The sequence below is a fragment of the Bufo bufo genome, chromosome 5 (assembly GCF_905171765.1).
Source record: "Bufo bufo chromosome 5, aBufBuf1.1, whole genome shotgun sequence".
NCBI classification, from domain to species: domain Eukaryota; kingdom Metazoa; phylum Chordata; class Amphibia; order Anura; family Bufonidae; genus Bufo; species Bufo bufo.
Window position 1 is genome coordinate 506,092,763 of NC_053393.1, and position 22,540 is coordinate 506,115,302.

The window sequence follows — 22,540 nt, forward strand, 5'->3', positions numbered from 1 at the left end:
CGTCTCCCTAACAGCCTAGACAGAACACACAAAAGAAAACCAAAACCAACTTATCTTGTCACAGAGCAGAAATGGCAAATCCTTCCTTCCTCTATAACCCTCACAGGACACTGGGAAGAGGAAGGATTTAAAGTCATACAAATGACCCCACCCAGAGCACCTGAAGGGAGGCAGATACAGCTCAACTCCAAAACATAAAACTACACACGTGCTGCTAACCTGGCAGACCTCCGCACATAGCCTGAGCAGGGCATGACACATCAGAAACCTATCACGGGAAAAAGAAATTGAAAAAAGATAAAAAGTGACCATAAAGTAAAACTAATAATGGCCAAAGATTACATAGAGTGACAGACAAGTCAGTTGTGCAATAAATCATATATACTTAGGTAAGTAAATGCAGTTCATGGGTGAGTCCATCATCACCTTCATTCTCCAGGCCATAATCTAGAAGAAAAAAAAAAAATGTAAATAGATTTTATTAAATTAATATAATAAAATCTTATTTTTGATTGCTTGTCTCCATAGAAACTAATTGTTCCTGCTGCACAGGACTAATGATTTTTGGTGCAGACAGATCGACAAAATGATTGGAAATGAGCATCCCTAATAATCTGTGTAAAAGAACCCTAAAACTTCCTCTAGAAAACGTAACAAATCATCTGCATAGAAAGAAATTCTAAACTCCATCATCCCTTGCGTGAATCACTTTTTTTTATTTATTTTTACTTATCCTAACATGATGCACATCCAGTTCAATCACAAAAATACACTAATAATGGGGAGACAGGGCAGCCTTGCATTGTCCTCTGCCCCAGAGTAAAAAAAAAAATTGAGAAACCAGTCCACTGATAATAATTTCCCCCCAAGATCTAGCACATATAAAATCAATCCACTTAGCAAAACTGGGACCGATCAATAGCAGAACCAGGACCCGGGTGAATAATTTTGGATCTGTGTTGCTCAAGGATATAGGAGAACAATAAGAATTTAGATCCTCACCACCCTTATCCTGTTTCAAAAATGAAATGATAAAACCCTCCTCACAAGATAGAGCTAGCGCCCCCTTAGTAAAAACTCCCAACTTTCCCATGTGGGCAAAGCAATGTATTCTGTCTCCAATAGGTCTGCTTCTATCCCTTCCTGCAATCTTTGCTGAATTGCCTACAGTTTTATAGTAGTGTATTTCCCTAAACAAAACACCCCTTAAAAAGCCTTACAGGCAACTGAAACCGGAACTGGGTCAGCCAGTTATTTAACTCAAAAATTGACTTGATCGCCCACATATTCTTTTAATGAGTGGAGATTAGTGTCAACTAATTTATTCTTATGGAGGTTGACCACTGAACTTCATCCCAATGAAAAGCAACTGATACCAAACAGTGGTGAAATATTCTGCGTGTCTCTTAAATAAAAAAAAATTCAATTTATTTAAAAAATAAATAAATTGTAAAATAAGCATGGTGTTCTGTCCTCCTTATGTGTGAAGGTACATAGCTTGACAGACAGCTAAACCTTTCCAATGAATTGACAATGGAGTAACGTCCAACTTCATCTTTATTGCAAATATATATATCGGGTAAAACTAAGGAACAGAAAAATAATGCACTTACTAATGTAGTCTGACATATGACAATACACATAATACAATATGCATACAGATGCAAACCATGTGAAACATACCAGAGGTGCTACCGTAAGCTTAGATATAAAGGATGGATCAGGTCACTACCAGACCGTGTGGATACCTCTGTAATGTGTGGCTGTGAATGACTGCTATGTGCAGTGCTGAAGGCATGACACTCCCCGTCTGGTATCTAAAGGATACCACAATTAAGTCACCTCTGGAGAGAGCAACAAAATCAGTTCAGTAACAGGTCTGAGGAAGAGTTTATGCTCATGTTGCCTGCAGACTTTAACTTCCACCTTTCTGACTTTCCCATCTTCACTTGGGAACACCTTAGTTATCAGTCCCAAAGGCCAGTCATTTCTTCTTGACTGAGAGTCTTTGACAAGAACAACATTACCAACCTTCATGTTGGGTTTGCTGGTTTGCCATTTATTCCGGACATATAGTGTAGAGATGTATTGTTTATTCCAGAAGGAATCTGCTAAGGTCTGCACTCCTCTCCACTGACACTTGTACAGGTCTTTAGTACTAAATTCACCAGGAGGAGCTGATGCTGTACTGACCTTTTGGGTGAGAAGAGTGCAAGGGGTGAGCAAGAAAGGATCCTCTGGATCGTTGGATATTGAAGTCAAAGGTCTGGCATTTATGATCGCCACTACTTCATCTATGAAAGTTGAGAGGGTCTCATGGGTGAGCCTTAAAGTTCCCAGCTGTAGAAAGACAGAATCAAGGATCCGGCATGCTACATATGCCAATCATACGTTCCCAAGAGCCTCCAATGTGAGAGGAATGTGGGGGGTTGAATGTCCATTTACAGCCTTGGTCAGCAAGATATCTCTCTACATTGTCACTGTCAATGTTTGAAGGAATATGCAGTTCTTTGCAGGCTCCAACGAAGTTGGTACCCCTATCAGAATGGATAAGTTTAACTGGGCCTCTAATGGGAATGAAATATCTGAGAGCATTTATAAAGCTGGATGTATCTAAAGACTTCTATATGCACAGCCCTGATACTCATGCACGGAAATATGACTGCCCAGCGTTTACTGTTTGCATGGCCTCCTCTAGTGTGTCGTGTGGTGATACACCAGGGGCCTTTAACTGGGCCTCTAATGGGAATGAAATATCTGAGAGCATTTATAAAGCTGGATGTATCTAAAGACTTCTATATGCACATCCCTGATACTCATGCACGGAAATATGACTGCCCAGCGTTTACTGTTTGCATGGCCTCCTCTAGTGTGTCGTGTGGTGATACACCAGGGGCCAAACATATTAAGACCAACATTAGTAAAGGGGGGTTCTGTACTGAGTCTGTCAGCAGGGAGGTTAGTCATCTTCTGTGACTGAAACATAACACGTAGTTTTTTGCAAGTGACACATTTAAAAATAAGACTCACAAGCCTATTTGCTCCCATTATCTAGCTGTACGTAAAGCTCCTTCAGTGAACAAACGTCCCTGATGTTTAGTCCTCTCATGGTAGTGTTGCACAAGTAGTGATGTAATATGATTGTTTGGGAATATTATGAGATTACATTCCTTACTCTCGAGTTTCGCATTCGAAATACGTCCCCCAACTCTCAACAGTCCATTAGCATCTATAAAGGGGTCAAGTCTCTTGAGGGAACTGTCTTTAGGATCACTCTTTTAATTTTGGAGGAGTTCAAATTCTTGATCATAAAACTCTTGTTGGATACAACGTATGATAACATCTCCGGCCTCTGTGAGCTCGTCCACTGTATGGGCCTTACGACAGTAATGCCAACCTTTGCAGTGTTGTGACCCTGTAGGTATGGCTCCAAAGGATCTGGCTATGTGGATCAAGCCAGTTATAGCTCTTTTCAGTGATTTCCACGTAGAAAACTTGTTCAATCGTTTGGATCCAAGCTCTCTGTTAGAAACTTTTGTGGTGAGTACAGAAACATGAGGACGAATCTCTGCATCAACATTTGGCTCTAGTAGTTCAAATGTGTCTTTCTCAAGAGTGTCAAGTACAAGTTTGTAGAGGAATGGTGGCCCTGTGAGCCATGTAGTATCTTTAAGGTGGGCTGCTGGAACGGCTCTTGTAGCATGGTCTGCTGGGTTGAGGTCAGTTGGTACATAGTGCCACTGAGTAGGCCGTGTCGACCTCCTGATTCTTTGAACTCTGTTATGAACATAGACATAAAATCTCCTAGTCTCATTGTAAATGTAGCCCAACTCATGTAGCCCAACACTACAGGGTGGGCCATTTATATGGATACACCTTAATAAAATGGGAATGGTTGGTGATATTAACTTCCTGTTTGTGGCACATTAGTATATGTAAGGGGGGAAACTTTTCAAGATGGGTGGTGACCATAGCGGCCATTTTTAAGTCAGACTTTTTGAATCCAACTTTTGTTTGTGACACATCAAACTTATTGGGAATTTCACAAGAAAAACAATGGCTTGGTTTTAATGTAACTTTATTCTTTCATGAGTTATTTACAAGTTTCTGACCACTTATAAAATGTGTTCAATGTGCTGCCCATTGTGTTGGATTGTCAATGCAACCCTCTTCTCCCACTCTTCACACACTGATAGCAACACCGCAGGAGAAATGCTAGCACAGGCTTCCAGTATCCGTAGTTTCAGGTGCTGCACATCTCGTATCTTCACAGCATATGCTGTGATATGAGATGCACAGCTGCCTGGACTGAACCTCTGCAGGAGAGAAGTAGGCATATGCCCTATATATACGTAAGTTAGATAATGCCGTTAGAGATTCTCTCTATGATATCCATAGTGCCTCTTTCTCTGAGGGAAGTGGTGAATCCCAATCACATGAATCTGTGGTTAACTCTCTGAGCAGGGTCTTATCTTGGATAGTCAGATGGGCTTCTAATCCTAGTGGATCATACAGACTGTTAATGGTGGATAAGACTCCACGTTGTGTGAAGGGTTTTTTGTTCTTGGTTGACCTGAAAGGTAAAGGTGTCAGACTTGAGGTCCCAGCTAAGCCCTAGCTGCGCTGCATAGGTATTGGGTCTGTCGCCAAGTCTAGATCTTTCAAATTACTGGCATGATCTTGAGTAGAAAAGGCCTCCATAACAGCTTTGTTGTTTGAAGCTGTCTTATGCAGTCTGAGGTTTGAACAGGAAAGAATACTTTGAGTCCATTTGAGTAGACTGATTGCAGCCTTTGGTGAGTGAAGGGACTTTAAGCCATCATCTACATAGAAGTCTCTTTCAACAAACTTCTTAACGTCCTCCCCATAGTCTTTTTCACCTTCTTGGGCAGAAAGTCTGAGTCTATAAATAACATCTGCAGGAGATGGGCTGTTGCCGAAAACATGCACCTTCATGCAATATTCTATCATGTCTTGGGTAGGGTCCTTGTCCTTGAACCAAAAGAATCTCAAGAAGTTTCTATGCTCTTCTTTAACTAGGAAACAATAGAACATTTGTTGTATGTCGGCAACTATAGCAATGGATTTTTTACGGAATCTGATGAGGACACGAGAAGTGCGTTGTTGAGGTCTGGTCCTGTCAAAAGAACATAATTGAGAGAGACTCCCTCATATTGTGAACTGGAGTCAAATACTATTCGGATTTGTCCTGGCTTCTTAGGGTGGTAAACACCAAAGATTGGTAGGTACCAGCTTTCTTCCTTTTCCTTTAGGGGTGGAGCTACTTCTGCATGACTGTTCTCCAATATTGTGTTCATGAATAAGAAAAATGTTCCATCATCTCTGGTCTTTTCTGAAAGTTGCGTTTGAGTGAACAGAAGCGTTTAAAGGCCTTATCCCTGTTGTTGGGAAGATGGCGTCTCTGTGTTTTGAAGGTGTTACACCTGTGTTACAAAGGTAGTGGTGCAACCCAGGTGTTCGTTTTATCCTTGAGGAATTCTTGGTCCATTATCTTTAGGAAGGCCTCATCTTCAATAGAGGGAGCTATTTTCTGGTCTTCCTTGGTTCTCTGGAACACCGTGCACCCTACGTGGTCTTGGTCTCCACCACAAGAATGATTCTCGATTTCTATAAAGTCAGGATATAGCACACTTGCCGGCTTCTCTCTTACAAGGAATTTGTTAGGACAAGGCTGAAAGAGGGATGGACATTCGTTCTCTAAGGTATTCGTGTAAAGAGAATTCACCATGGTTGGCTTGTGAACATTTCGTAGGCAGACATCACCTATAATAACCCACCCCAGGTCAAGCTTTTGAGCATATAAAGAACTGTGAGGACCGTTTATTTGTTTTCTCACCTTGTGGACTATTATGATATCTCTTCCGAGTAGAAGTACTATTTGGGCCTCTTGGTCGAGTGCAGGTATGAGATGCGCTATGGATTTCAGATGTCCATAATGTAATGCTGCTTCAGGTGTAGGAATTTCTTCTCTGCTGTTTGTCATCCGATTGCATTCGATTAAGGTAGGTAGAGGCAGGGATGCTTCACCATTTATGGATTTGATTTGGAAGCCAGTAGCTCTTCTGCCTTTTTCTTCACTCACACCTGTGCAAGTCTTAAATGAATACAAAGAGCAGTGTCCTTTAATATTGAAGATATCAAAGAAAGCCGAATTAGCAAGAGATCTATTACTTTGATCATCAAGGATGGCATACAACCTTACCACTTTCTCTTTATGACCAATGGGATAAACTGTAACAAGACAAATTTTGGAGCAGGATTTGTTACTAAGACCTTCTCCACAGACTTGAGTGCACTGGGGTGTCACTTCAGGAGGTACGGTGTCTCTCTCCTCCCCGCCATGCTCTACAGCCTGGTCTGAGGTTGTGAGGGTCCATGGAGCTGGCCCAGGGTGTAAAGCTGTATGGTGCTCTTCACTGTTACATTCCAAGCATTTGATGTTCGCTGTACAGTCTTTTGCAAGATGAGAGGTTGATGCATAACACCTCTAACAAATGTGGTTTTCCTTGAGGAAGGTTTTGTAGTCCCTGAGAAGTTTTTCTCTAAATCCTCTGCATTTCAGCAATGAGTGTGGTTTCTTATGCAGAGGACATTCTCTGCATGGGTCCTTTGTTGAGATCTTCTCAGTCTCTGCAGTATTGTAGGTCTTGTTTGAGGAGTCTTTAAAAGATACACTGGTTTTGTAACAGGTGAACTTTTCATGTTACGAAGTGAGACAGGTTTACCTGATTTGGGGTAAGTGTTGTCAAACATCGAGAAGTCAAAGCTGGGATCATTCCTAATCTTTGCTTGCTGGTTCACAAGGTCCACAAAGAATGAGAATGGAGGAAATGGGAAATTGTGCTGTTGCTTGTACCTGGAGCCTTGAGCAATCCACTTCTCTTGCAGGTTGTAAGGTAGTTTTTGTACTATGGGGTTTACACCACGTGCAATATCTAAGAATGCCAGACCTTGTAAGTCTCCTTCAGCTTTGGCAACTTAAAGCTCTGTCAGTAGATAACTCAGCTCTCTCAGCTTCTGGAAACCTTTGTTTTGAATCTTGGGGAAATCCTCAATTTGAAGAGTGCGTTCTCTATCACTTCTGGTGAGTCGTAACACTCCTCAAGTCTTTCCCAGATCATGCTTAGCCCTGTGTTTGGGTAGTTAATATTAATGGCTCTAATCCGCTTTGCAGGCTCAGCAGTCTCATTTCCTAGCCATTTGACAAGAAGATCAACTTCTTCACATGCAGACAGATCCAGGTCTCTGATTGTATTTCTGAATGATGATCGCCATGACCTATAGCTTTCAGGTCTGTCATGAAACTTGGAGAGTCCCTTGGATTGTTGCTGTAATAACCGCCATCTACATGTTCTTTCTTAAAGGATTTGACTATACTGCGATCATTTACAGGTTTGAATGCAGGTTGCATTGGGGGCTGATGCTCTATGAAAATGTTGTCTCGTTCAATGCAGGGTTTCTGGTTAGCTGAGGTCACTTGTTGTGTGGCGGGAGTCTGGGGCTCTTTAGCAGGGGTTGACGCTGCTCTTGGACCCAAATTTAGGTTGTCTTCCGACTTCCGACATAATCTGAAGTACGTTGCGAGTTATTGTGATAATCAGGTTCAGGCCCAATTATGTTGCTGAGTTTAGTGCTTGTGGAGTTTTCTGCTTCCTCCAAAGCCTCTGCTTCTGCTACAGCAGCTGCAGCTTTCTTTTCCACAGTTAGCTTTTCCAGAGCTGCTTCCATGCGTGCTTTCTCGATTTTTAATTGTCTTTCTTGTTCGGCAAATGTCGCATGGATTTTGGCGGCTTTGGCTTTTGCACGGGCAATGGCAACTGTGGAGCTGCTCACTGATCTTTTTGAGCTTCTGGAGCTAGCTGGGATGCGAGACCTTGTCTCGAACAGTTCGGATTCGCTTGTCGACATAATGACACTGTGGACAGATTTGCACACTTGCAACTGTCATGGGTGGCGATGCTGCACCATAGAACTTTGCAGGGTTCAGTATCATGCGTTACAGCCTATTAGAGGTTGCTGACTTACTGCGGCCAGCATTTAACCCCTTAAGGACTCAGCCCTATTTCACCTTAAGGACTTGGCCATTTTCTGCAAATCTGACCAGTGTCACTTTAAGTGCTCATAACTTTAAAACGCTTTTACTTACCCAGGCCGTTCTGAGATTGTTTTTTCGTCACATATTGTACTTCATGACACTGCTAAAATTGGGTCAAAAATGTAAAAAATTTTTGCATATAAAAATACAATTTTTACCAAAAATTTTGAAAAATTTGCAAATTTCAAAGTTTCAGTTTCTATACTTCTTTAATACATAGTAATGCCCCCCTACTTCATGTTTGTAGCATTTTGGGGATGATATTTTATTTTTTGGGGATGTTACAAGGCTTAGAAGTTTAGAAGCAAATTTTTAAACTTTTCAGAAAACTTCAAAATCCCACTTTTTATGGACCAGTTCAGGTTTGAAGTCATATTGTGAGGCTTAGATAATAGAAACCTCCCAAAAACCCCATTCTAGAAACTACACCCCTCAAGGTATTCAAAACAGTTTTTCAAAACTTTATTAACCCTTTAGGTCTTCCACAAGAGTTAATGGCAGATTAAGAAACAATTTCAAAATTTCTATTTTTTGGAAAATTTTCCAATATAATCAATTTTTTCCAGGAGTAAAACAAGGGTTAACTGCCAAACAAAACTTAAAATGGGTTGCCCTGATTCTGTAGTTTGCAGAAACACCCCATATGTGGTTGTAAACTACTGTTTGGCCTAACGGGAGCACATAGAAGGAGGGGAACACCATATGGGTTTTGGAAGGCAGATTTTGCAGGACTGGTTTTGTTTATACCATGTCCCATTTCAAGCCCCGTGTTGCACCCCTAGAAAATAAATTTCAAAAAAGTGACTCCATCTAAGAAAGTACACCCCTCAAGGTATTCAAAACTGGGTTTACAAACTTTGTTAACTCTTTAGGTGTTCCACAAGAGTTAATGGCAGATGGAGAAACAATTTCGAAATTTCTATTTTTTGGAAAATTTTCCAATATAATCAATTTTTCCAGGAGTAAAACAAGGGTTAACTGCCAAACAAAACTCAAAATGGGTTGCCCTGATTCTGTAGTTTGCAGAAACACCCCATATGTGGTCGTAAACTACTGTTTGGCCGAAAGGGAGCACATAGAAGGAGGGGAACACCATATGGGTTTTGGAAAGCAGATTTTGCAGGACTGGTTTTGTTTATACCATGTCCCATTTGAAGCCCCCTGTTGCACCCCTTGAATAGAAATTTCAAAAAAGTGACTCCATCTAAGAAAGTACACCCCTCAAGGTATTCAAAACTGGGTTTACAAACTTTGTTAACCCTTTAGGTGTTCCACAAGAGTTAATGGCAGATGGAGAAACTATTTTGAAATTTCTATTTTTTAAAAATTTTTCCAATATAATCAATTTTTTCCAGGAGTAAAACAAGGGTTAACTGTCAAACAAAACTCAAAATGGGTTGCCCTGATTCTGTAGTTTGCAGAAACACCCCATATGTGGTCGTAAACTACTATTTGGCTAAACGGCAGGACATAGAAGAAGAGGAACGTCATATGGTTTTTGGAAGGCAGATTTTGCTGGACTGGTTTATTTACACCATGTACCCATTCAAGCCCCCTGATGCACCCCTAGAGTAGAAACTCCATAAAAGTGACCCCATCTAGGAAACTACGGGATAAGGTGGTTGCTGTTTTGGGACTATTTTAGGGGTAAATATGATTTTTGGTTGCTCTATTTTACTCTTTTTTGAGGCAATGTAACAAAAAAATAAAATTCTAAAATTGTTTCTACATTCGCTATTTAGTTTTGTGGAACACCTAAAGGGTTAACATAGTTTGTAAAGTAACTTTTGAATACCTTGAGGGGTGTAGTTTCTTAGATGGGGTCACTTTTTTGGAGTTTCTAGTCTAGGCTACATCAGGGGGGGCTTCTAATGGGACATGGTGTAAAAAAAAAACTGCCTTCCAGAAACCGTATGGAGTTCCCTTCGTTCTATGCCCTGCCGTGCGGCTATATAGCCATTTACGACCACATATGGGGTGTTTCTGCAAACGACAGAATCAGGGCAATAAATTGAGTTTTGTTTGGCTGTTAACCCTTGCTTTATTACCGGCAAAAAGGATTCAAATGGAAATTTTGCCCAAAAATGGGTGTTTTGGCAGCGTTTTTATTTTATATTTTTAACACTGTGCATCTAAGGCGTTTGGTCAAAAGTTATTTTTATAGCGACGACTTTTACGCACGCGACGATGCCCAATATGTATAGCTCTCAGACTTTGGAGACACTATGCAGGCATCCTAAAACTGCGACCCTCCAGATGTTGTAAAACTACAATTCCCACCATGCCCTGCTGATGGCTGTAGGTTGTCTGGGCATGCTGGGAGTTATAGTTTTACAACATCTGGAGGGCCGCAGTTTGAGGATGCCTGCACTAAAACTAATATTTTTTTTGGGGAAAAAAATTGTTTTCATGTCTCCAAAGTCTGAGAGCCATAGTTTTTTATGTTCTCTAGTGGACTGTTGGGGATTATAAAAATGTAGTACTCCATGGTAGTGTGATACTCCCTGAAGCAATTGATAACGCAGAGGCCCGGATGATCGGGGCACATGTGGTTGTGTCCTTCCGTATCCCCCTCCTGCGACACACTCTGCACTTTTTTTGGGTTCGTCCCTTCTTTCCAGTATGGGGGACCACACCTGGAAAGTGTTGGCCAGGGACGATCCGGGCGCCTCCAGTTCCCGAGGTACTCCGGCCTGCTCTTTCCCAGTCCGAAAAGATCAGGGCCTTGAGGACTGCCTCATAGAACTGGAGGAATGTCCCTGTGCTGCCAGCGCTTCGGGATAGTACAAAAGAGTTGTACATGGCAACCTGTACCAAGTAAACCGCAACTTTTTTGTACCATGCCCGGGTTTTGCGCATGGCGTTATATGGCTTGAGGACTTGATCAGAGAGATCAACTCCTCCCATATACCGATTGTAGTCGACGATACAATCGGGCTTGAGGACCGTTGCCGTGGTACCTCGCACAGAGACTGGGGTGGTGCTGTTATCGTGGATTGTGGACAGCATAAGGACATCCCTCTTGTCCTTATACCTGACCAGCAACAGGTTTCCACTGGTAAGTGCACGGGTCTCACCCCTGGGGATAGGTACCTGGAGGGGGTAGGCAGGGAGGCCGCGTTGATTTTTCTGCACGGTCCCACAAGCGAACGTGGATCTGGCGGCAAGGGACCTGAACAAGGGAATGCTGGTATAAAAGTTATGCACGTACAAGTGGTAACCGTTATCCAGCAGTGGGTACATAAGGTCCCACACGAGTTTCCCGCTAACACCCAGAGTGGGGGGACATTCTGGGGGTTGAATACGGGAATCTCGACCCTCGTACACACAAAATTTGTAAGTGTACCCTGAGGTACATACCTCGCCCGCTTTGTGGGAATATATTGGCGGAAACTGAGTCTCCCCTTGAACGCAACGAGAGACTCATCAACCGCGACCTCCCTTCCAGGTACGTAGGCCTCCATGAATTTGGCCCCAAAGTGATCAATGACCGGCCGTATCTTATACAGCCAGTCATAGGCAGGATCACCTCGGGGTGGACATGCTGCATTATCTGAATAATGCAGACATTTCCGGATGGCCTCAAACCGGGGACGTGTCATGACCATACTGTACAGTGGGGTCTGGTATAGGACGTCCCCAGTCCAGTATTGCCTGACACTGGGTTTTTGGACTAGACCCATATGCAGCACGAGGCCCCAAATTGTCCTCATCTCGGCTGCACTGACCGGCGTCCAGCCACCGGGTCTAGCCAAAAATGAGCCTGGGTTTTGAGCGACGAACTGTTGGGCGTACAGATTCGTCTGCTCCACCATCAGATTCACCAGTGGGCTACTGAAAAAAAACTAAAATAGTCAATTTCAGTGGGGGGCTGGTAGGGGGGGGGGCAAGTGGCAGGGGAGGGCTGGGGTCTGATAGATGGATCAAAGAAAGTTTGGAATAAAAGTGCTTTTTTTTTTTTTTCCTAACTAACTTTTCCCTTCTTTCCCTGCCTAACGGTGCCTCTCCCTCACTGACCCTAACCTACCTGGGTGGCGATGGGTGCAGGAGGGTGCTGGATGGCGATTAGGGGGACACAGGAGCTGGTGCTGGACGATGCTGCCGGGTGCTCGTGCAGAACAGGAAGAGGAGGGGAGAGAGGAGCGCAGGAAGTTTGAATCTCGCGCCTCTCTCCCCTGCACCAATCAGCACCCTGGACAGCAGTGTTCAGCACCAGGGCCAGCACCGCCTCTCCAAATCTTCGGACTGTGATTGGTGGTGTGTAATCACGCCACCGATCGCAGTCTTTTTCCGGTTCATCGGGTCACAGGACACCCGAATGGACCGGAAACGCAGAAAACCGCAGGTCTGAATTGACCTGCAGTTTTCTGCGATCGCCAATACGGGGGGGTCAAATGACCCCCCCTGCGTTGTTACGGGATGCCGGCTGAATGATTTCAGCCGGCATCCCGTTGCGATTAACCCCCGCGGCGCCGGAATCCCGATTTAAAGTTAGGACGTACCGGTACGCCCTGCGACCTTAAGGGGTTAAGGAATCACAGTTTCTTGTATCCAGCTTGTAAGTAGCCGTTGTTTTACTGCAGCCAGGATTTAAGGAATCGCAATTTCTCGTACCCAGCTTGTAAGAGCCGCTATTTTACTGCAGCCAGGATGTAAGGAATCGCAGATCCTCGTACCCAGCTTGTAAGAGCCGCTATTTTACTGCAGCCAGGATGTAAGGAATCGCAGATCCTCGTATCCAGCTTCTAAGAGATTCGCTGTTTTATTGTTCTGTCCTCCTTATGTGTGAGCTTACATATACAGGTGCAGGATATAAATAGAGATAAGCGAATTTCTTAAAAGTATGATTCGGATGATTCGCCGAATTTCACAAAAAAATTCACTTCATGACTAATTACTTTGTCACAAAGCGCTTTTTTTTTTAAAGTAGCGAGTGCAATGACAAGGAGTGGCGACAGCTCCCCCCCGTCATTGTACCCCTCAGATGCCGCGTTCATACATGATCAACGGCATCTAAGTGTAAGATTAACAATAAAAAAATAATTCATCAAACTTACCGCCTCCATTTGCTCGCGACGGACCGGCTGCTGCCATCTTGCTTGAAGATCTCGGCCGAAATCCCGTGCGGCGCGAGATTGCGTCATCACGCCGGCTAGATTTCGGCCCAGATCTTTAAGCAAATGTAGGAGGTAAGTTTAAATTTTTTAGGTTTTTTATACTATTTCAGGTTAAATCGATTCGCTGACACAAAGCACGAGGAAATTCGGCTTCTAGGTGAATCAAATTTATCCTGAAATTCGGATCAAATTCGTGGGATTCGATTTGCTCATCTCTAGATATAAATCACAGCTAAAAATCTAACATATTGATTCTTTTCCACAATATACAGTAGATCAGGGATCTTGAACTCGGCCAGATATATGGGCCCCACGTAGAAATAAATTCCAGTTGACAAGTGTTCATTTTAAATACAATGCAAAATTATTTTTAATAGAATATAGCACCACATACCTCTTACATCCAGTGACATCTCTTTTGTAGATGCTCTCTTTTCTCATCTTCTTCATTCGGACCAGACCTCTTTCGCAACCTCTTTCAGCCTTGTCTGGTCTCTGCAGAGTTTCACACAAAAACGTCTTAGGTTCCTCGCTTTTCCATTATCCTCCTCCTGGTGCCACAACATTGTCATCCTGCTGCCCCCAATCCTCTGTCAATTGTGCTCCCCTATGCCCACAAACACAATACTGCAAATATAACAGTTCCATACAGATAGTTCACCCCCATAGTAATAGTGCGCCCAAACTGCCCTTAATAGTAATAGTGCCCCCAAAGTACCCCAATGGTGATAGTGCTACCCAAGAGTGACCCCATTAGTAGCAATACCGTCCATATTGTGCCCAATAATAATGCCCCCACAATATCCACAGCAGTAACAAGGCCCCTCTATAACACACCCCTTTGGAGCCACCATTAGTAATAAGGCCTATCTATAAGGTACCGCTATAGAGCCCACAGTAATAATAAAGTCCTCTGTAGTGCCCCCAGTAGGTATAATGCCCCTGATATTGGCCGTAATATTTATTATGCCTCCTGTAGTAGCTCCATTATTTATAATGCCCTCACTCTTCATACACAAGCGGGGTAAAGTCATTTCAAAATACATTGACATGGAAGAGCGCTATATCAGAGGTCTCAAACACACGGGCCTCATGCGGCCCTCTGAGTCAATTACCAGTGAAACGCCTCAAGGCAGTGAGTGGCTGTTTACCAAGGGATTTTGTCCCTGCTGTTCAGCCTCATAGGCCTCAGGCCACTAGGCATCCTGATGCCGGAATGTCTTTCCATGTCATTGCACCGCCTAAAACCTGCCACAGGAGGTTGCGATGATGTCATTGCACAGGGGTTTGCGTGCTTGAGACCCCTGATATAGATAAACAATGCGCTCTTCTATGTCAATATATTTTGATATTAATTCTCCCGTCTAGTGTACAATATGAGGAGTGAGTAGAGTGAAAACATCGTCCCACTCAGTGCATGCTTATTCAAGTGGTGGCATTGGCTCCAGAGCTTCCCCAGGCTGTGTGTACAGTGGACAGAGGGTGCAACCCTTCTTCCCCTCATGGCACACCCTGGGCTTTTTGGGCCTCCTGCCAGGTGGTGACCTTAGTGATCAAGGGTGCCCTTGATGTTAGGTGGATGGGTATCAGAGTGCAAGGCGGATGGTTGGCGGATGTTGGAGTCAATGACCAGGCCCACTTGGTTAAAACAGATAACAGTCCCTTTACTGAGGATGATGGGTGTCACAGTGCAATCACAAATCAGTAGTTTTCCAAAAGGCTCTATATAGCAGATAAGTTCTTGCTCTATATTTCTGCAGTTCCCAGCTGTGGGGTATAGTCCCAAAATGAAGGGATAGTCTGTCTCAGAAGTGTCGCAAGCACCAGAAGCATTTAACCCTCAGTTTAAAAGCAAAGTAAAAGTAGGCAGAGTCAGCTGCTAAACAGTTCCCTTGATATTCCACCACCGGTTCAAAATATGCAAGTATATTACAACGATCAGAGTCATTATGTAGTAGCAGTAGATGGGTAGAAGTTATTAGACAGAACACACCAAATAGATTATATAGTTCTCTTGTCAATAGGGGAAATGGGGAATAAAGTAGAAACGTTGGCAGTCAACCATGATTTGAATCATATAAAGGAGGGACGGAACAAACAACATGAAAGAGAAGCCACTGTTGGGCCTGCAACAGATTATATCGTTTACACGGTAGTAGAAGAGTATTTAACGTGTCCAACTACTGCAACAAAAAACTTCATTCCTGTAGTTTTGAGAATATTAGGAATATAATGCAGGACAAAAGGCAGGGATACAAAAGCGAGTATTGCACATTTAGCAGCCTCCAGGACACTTGGTTCTGCCAGTAGTATGGGTCACCCCCAGGCAGAGAAGAGGGCTTAGGGCAAACAATGCACAAATGGAAGGTTTAGCAGTCAGCGTCCACAATTCCACAACTCCCTGAGAAGAAGCCAGAAAAAGTACCAGTCCAGCTGCACAGTTTCAAAATCAGTGCTTTGCACATCATCATCAACAAAACTCTGTCTGCAGCAATACACATATTGCTTAAGACAGAGCGGACCCTACAGGCAGAGAGAGGCCATACACCAGACGAAGGCCGGAGGCTGGGAACAGGAATAGGGCAACATACATGGAGCTGAGCACAGCATGGAGAGGTCAGAGCATAGAGCTAGGAGGGCGAAGCTGTAGTGTCATGTTTACTGTCACGCTCAAACGATCCCTCTGACTAAGGAAGTATGATGTCATTATTCAAATGTGGCTTGGCTGTCACTGCAAAATAGCTGGCAAATGGTGTCAACTGCTTTCTGTAACCAACTAATAAAATTTTAAACTGGAATATGAAATTCCAAAACTCAGAGTGGTATATCAGGCCGATAGGGATAAATAGCTGAAATGCTTTATAAAACAATGCAAAATTTGTAAAGATGTTTGCATGGTAGACGGAGTGAAATGGTCATGGAGTTTTTAACACCATGTGTGCCTAGTAGGTCTCCGAGCGAGTTGCTTGGGGTAAATGCTGCTTAAATTTTTAGCCATTTTTGACGGTTAGATTGTACCCACCAATCCTTTTGTCAGTCAATTAGGCTAGCTCAATAGTACCTAACTATGTCTGATACATCCAGGCCTCCTCTTCTCAATGAAACAAATAGAGAAAACGTATTCATTCTTGGGCATGCATTTCCCAAATTAAGGTTAACATGTCTGATTGCAATTTTTGCACAGTTTTGATGGGTATAGTCAATGGTAGGCAATAAAATGTATGTACGATTTCTGGTAAGGTTTAGTCACAATTTTGATCATAGCAATTCATTATATAATCATCTTCCAAACTGGAGGAAATAAAAAGCAGAAGCCAAAAATTTAAAGCTGATCCAATACATGGGTGACCAAATGATAGAACAGACTTCCATCACTCATAAATGATCATTCACCAAACCATAGCCTCTCACTTCCTCTGGACTGTGTCACGTAGAGTTGGAACTCCACAGCATACAATTACAAAATCCAGCACTGCAGCAGGTCATAAAATCTGGATTCTTGATTTGGGGCTATACTAGCCCATTCTTAAAACATGAGAAAAGGCTAGTGTAGCCAGAAACGCATAATCGGTTTTCTTTTTTTGATTTGCAATCTTCTACCAATAAATAAACCATTTTTATGAACTGTTGCAGTGCTGGATTTTGTAATTGTATACTCGGAAAGGATTGTGCTGTTACTGTAGGTAACATTATTAACAATCAGACTTATTGTCCTAATGAACAATGACATGATACAGGTAATGTATTACAGTGCTCTTTATAACTAAAGATTTTACAAATATTTCCAGGTGTCGGGGTGGACGACATGTTCATTATGATTTCCAGCTGGCAACAAACTAAAGTAAAGGATAAAGTTGAAGAAAGGATGGCAGAGACGTACGCTGAAGCCGCTGTCTCCATAACAATCACAACACTCACAGATGTTCTAGCTTTCTACATTGGAATTCTGACCTCTTTCCGGTCAGTGCAGTCATTCTGTATATACACTGGGACGGCCATCTTGTTCTGTTTTCTGTATAACATCACATTTTTGGGGGCTTTCTTAGCTCTTAATGGTAGAAGAGAGGAGAATAACAGGCACTGGCTCATTTGTAAAAAAGTGTCAGAAAAGAGTGATGAGCAAAGTTCGTCTGCATATAACATGTGTTGTGTTGGAGGAGGGTACAGCCAAATCACTGGCAAAGAGATTGACCACCCCATGACTATTTTTTTTCATAAGTATTATGGCCCATTCCTCACAAACATCTGGACCAAGGTCCTTGTTGGATTTCTATATGCGGGATATCTGGCCAGCAGTATTTATGGGTGTTTTCAGGTTCAGGAAGGGATTGATCTAAGGAATTTAGCTACTGATAGTTCTTATGTTCGTTCCTTCTATGACAACGAGGATTTATATTTTTCAGAATATGGTCCTAGAGTTATGGTTGTGGTGACTGAGGAGGTTTCATACTGGGATTCCGATGTCCAGAGTAAAATTGACAGGTGCCTGGAGTCATTTATAAATAACTCCTACGTTAGTGAGTCTTTCTCGGAGTCCTGGTTGAATGCATACAGAGGGATGGCTAACCAGATGAACTTGAACATTAGTGACAAGAGCAACTTTATCGATCATTTGTCAATATTGTTTAGGGGATTTCCAGATTTTAAACAAGACGTGGACATACAGTCAGGAGCTATAAGAGCTTCTCGTTTCTTCATACAGACGGTAAATGTTACTTCAGCAGTGGATGAGAGAGACATGTTAAACCAAGTCAGGGACACAGCAAAGAGCTGTGAGATCCCGCTTCTTGTATATCATCCAGCATTTATATATTTTGACCAATATGCTGTAATCATAGAGAACACCATACAGAATGTTGCTGTTGCTGCAGGTGCCATGCTTGTGATCTCGCTCCTCCTAATTCCAAACCCTCTGTGCTCCTTGTGGGTGACATTCACCATAGCTTCTATCATAGTGGGTGTTACTGGTTTCATGGCTTATTGGGATGTTAACTTAGATTCCATCTCCATGATCAACCTTGTCATCTGCATTGGATTCTCTGTAGACTTTTCTGCTCACATTACATATGCTTATGTCTCCAATCACAAAGCCAAAGGAAATGAAAGGGTAATTGATGCTTTACATTCTCTGGGTTATCCTATAGTACAGGGGGCTGTATCCACCATCTTGGGGGTTATAGTCCTCGCTGCAGCTGACAGTTATATCTTCCGAACATTTTTTAAAATTATGTTTCTTGTTATTGCATTTGGGATGTTACATGGACTGGTTTTCCTTCCTGTTTTTTTAACTTTTTTTGGCAATTGTGGTAGAAAAGAGGACAATACTAGGAAGATTAAATCTCAAATGGATATATTTCCTGCTGTGGGAGGCTACTCAAACAAGAATCAAGATTTTGGTGGTGAATCATGGGAAATGGACTTAAATAAGCAGAAAACAACATCCAGTTATTATAATAATAGTTTCTGCTCAGATCCAGACTGTCTATAATTGTTTATCCAAAGTTCTTGTAATAATTTGAATCATATATTGTTCATAATATATTAAAACCTATATCATGAAAGTCCTGAAAACTGTGTTGTATGATGTTATAAAGTTGATAATTACTTAGTAATTACTTCAAAATTGGATTTATGGATGCAATCTTTTCTGCTCCTATTTGGTCCAATAACAAGAAAATATCAATATAAGACATCGCTACTAAACTACCAAACCCTACTTGTTGCTACCACTGCAATTATAGTCACAGCTAATGATATGCCAACACTTTTACACACACATACTCACTGGCATCAAACAGCTTTTAACACAGTTACCTTTCGAGGTTATGAGTACGTTGGAGTGACATAGAGAAATGTATTACATTTTAAGATTTAAAGGGGAGTTTGAACATGTTAAACTACAGATAGTAATAGAATCCTCCTGATAAAGCATTAGCGAAACGTACGTCGAGGAGTACGCCAGATAGAGACAGCCCACACGCACGCCACTGAATATCGGGTAAGTGAGCAATTCAGATCGGTCCGATATATTCATTTTGATTATGTATGATAAACTTAACTGTTTGGATGGGTAGGATCAGAATATATGGATGCAATTTACACCCGATATGCACCTATGCCTAATTCGCCTCACAGTGGAGATAGTTGTGATATAATGGCTAGATACAGCTTTGAATAATATATGCTGATCTAGACCCTGCACCTACAACACCCTCAATGTGATTGCAGAAATTGAAACGACTTATATCTGCTAGCGGTGGATGCATTGTGGACTGACTCTTGAGGCACGCAGTATGGTCTCTACATTTATGTTTGTATGTTGTTTTATGTCATAATAAAATTTTACTTTATTGGGTAATATGTTGTACCGATTCTCTCTTTGTTGATACACATATTAAGGAGGTACACCCTTGTTAACACAAGGCTGTTTTGATCCAGTTGAAGAATACAGATAGTAATAGGTAGGGGCTGGGCAGAACAATGCAATAATTCCTTTTATGGAGTAGTGTGAATATGAACTTTTGTTCTGCTTTGTTCTGGAACGGCAAGTGCAATGAAAGTTGAAATAGAAGGACTGCACTCTGTAGTCAAATAAAATAAATTTGATGCTATGTTCAAAGGACGTTGTCCTGATCTATGTACCAATAGAATCTATAGCATGCTTGGGAATAAGATGCAATTTAGGTTTATTTAGGCTTATTAGGAAATTCAAAAAAATTCAAGTAAGATCCACAAGTGGCAGAATTTAGTGGTGATATCTGGTGGAAGTGACTAAGGCATGACGTTTTGGTCCGGTAATGGAAAATAGAAAAAAGTGAGCACTAATAACTGGAAAACAATAGTAGGCTCAAAGCAATACACTGCGTGCAGAATTATTAGGCAAATGAGTATTTTGACCACATCATCCTCTTTATGCATGTTGTCTTACTCCAAGCTGTATAGGCTCGAAAGCCTACTACCAATTAAGCATATTAGGTGATGTGCATCTCTGTAATGAGAAGGGGTGTGGTCTAATGACATCAACATCCTATATTAGGTGTGCATAATTATTAGGCAACTTCCTTTCCTTTGGCAAAATGGGTCAAAAGAAGGACTTGACAGGCTCAGAAAAGTCAAAAATAGTGAGATATCTTGCAGAGGGATGCAGCACTCTTAAAATTGCAAAGCTTCTGAAGCGTGATCATCGAACAATCAAGTGTTTCATTCAAAATAGTCAACAGGGTCGCAAGAAGCGTGTGGAAAAACCAAGGCGCAAAATAACTGCCCATGAACTGAGAAAAGCCAAGCGTGCAGCTGCCAAGATGCCACTTGCCACCAGTTTGGCCATATTTCAGAGCTGCAACATCACTGGAGTGCCCAAAAGCACAAGGTGTGCAATACTCAGAGACATGGCCAAGGTAAGAAAGGCTGAAAGACGACCATCACTGAACAAGACACACAAGCTGAAACGTCAAGACTGGGCCAAGAAATATCTCAAGACTAATTTTTCTAAGTTTTTATGGACTGATGAAATGAGAGTGAGTCTTGATGGGCCAGATGGATGGGCCCGTGGCTGGATTGGTAAAGGGCAGAGAGCTCCAGTCCGACTCAAACGCCAGCAAGGTGGAGGTGGAGTACTGGTTTGGGCTGGTATCATCAAAGATGAGCTTGTGGGGCCTTTTTGGGTTGAGGATGGAGTCAAGCTCAACTCCCAGTCCTACTGCCAGTTTCTGGAAGACACCTTCTTCAAGCAGTGGTACAGGAAGAAGTCTGCATCCTTCAAGAAAAACATGATTTTCATGCAGGACAATGCTCCATCACACGCGTCCAAGTACTCCACAGCGTGGCTGGCAAGAAAGGGTATAAAAGAAGAAAATCTAATGACATGGCCTCCTTGTTCACCTGATCTTAACCCCATTGAGAACCTGTGGTCCATCATCAAATGTGAGATTTACAAGGAGGGAAAACAGTGCACCTCTCTGAACAGTGTCTGGGAGGCTGTGGTTGCTTCTGCACGCAATGTTGATGGTGAACAGATCAAAACACTGACAGAATCCATGGATGGCAGGCTTTTGAGTGTCCTTGCAATGAAAGGTGGCTATATTGGTCACTGATTTGTTTTTGTTTTGTTTTTGAATGTCAGAAATGTATATTTGTGAATGTTGAGATGTTATATTGGTTTCACTGGTAAAAATAAATAATTGAAATGGGTATATATTTGTTTTTTGTTAAGTTGCCTAATAATTATGCACAGTAATAGTCACCTGCACACACAGATATCCCCCTAAAATAGCTAAAACTAAAAACAAACTAAAAACTACTTCCAAAAATATTCAGCTTTGATATTAATGAGTTTTTTGGGTTCATTGAGAACATGGTTGTTGTTCAATAATAAAATAAATCCTCAAACATACAACTTGCCTAATAATTCTGCACTCCCTGTACAGTATGTATATGTATTCTACTATACAGGGAGTGCAGAATTATTAGGCAAGTTGTATTTTTGAGGATTAATTTTATTATTGAACAACAACCATGTTCTCAATGAACCCAAAAAACTCATTAATATCAAAGCTGAATATTTTTGGAAGTAGTTTTTAGTTTCTTTTTAGTTTTAGCTATTTTAGGGGGATATCTGTGTGTGCAGGTGACAATTACTGTGCATAATTATTAGGCAACTTAACAAAAAACAAATATATACCCATTTCAATTATTTATTTTTACCAGTGAAACCAATATAACATCTCAACATTCACAAATATACATTTCTGACATTCAAAAACAAAACAAAAACAAATCAGTGACCAATATAGCCACCTTTCTTTGCAAGGACACTCAAAAGCCTGCCATCCATGGATTCTGTCAGTGTTTTGATCTGTTCACCATCAACATTGCGTGCAGCAGCAACCACAGCCTCCCAGACACTGTTCAGAGAGGTGTACTGTTTTCCCTCCTTGTAAATCTCACATTTGATGATGGACCACAGGTTCTCAATGGGGTTCAGATCAGGTGAACAAGGAGGCCATGTCATTAGATTTTCTTCTTTTATACCCTTTCTTGCCAGCCACGCTGTGGAGTACTTGGACGCGTGTGATGGAGCATTGTCCTGCATGAAAATCATGTTTTTCTTGAAGGATGCAGACTTCTTCCTGTACCACTGCTTGAAGAAGGTGTCTTCCAGAAACTGGCGGTAGGACTGGGAGTTGAGCTTGACTCCATCCTCAACCCGAAAAGGCCCCAAAAGCTCATCTTTGATGATACCAGCCCAAACCAGTACTCCACCTCCACCTTGCTGGCGTCTGAGTCGGACTGGAGCTCTCTGCCCTTT

At 42.1% G+C, this 22,540-nt stretch overlaps 1 protein-coding gene across 1 annotated transcript in view; it reads left to right on the top strand.

The window, feature by feature from the left end:
- Window positions 1–18,395, top strand: part of LOC121002600 (patched domain-containing protein 3-like) — a 34,354-nt gene extending 15,959 nt beyond the window's left edge. Inside the window, exons 5-6 of the mRNA XM_040434045.1 lie at window positions 17,022–17,193; window positions 17,637–18,395. Coding sequence (XP_040289979.1) covers window positions 17,022–17,193; window positions 17,637–17,649 — 185 coding nt within the window. The 3' untranslated portion in view covers window positions 17,650–18,395. The remainder of the gene's footprint in view (window positions 1–17,021; window positions 17,194–17,636) is intronic.
- Window positions 18,396–22,540: the final 4,145 nt, after the last annotated feature.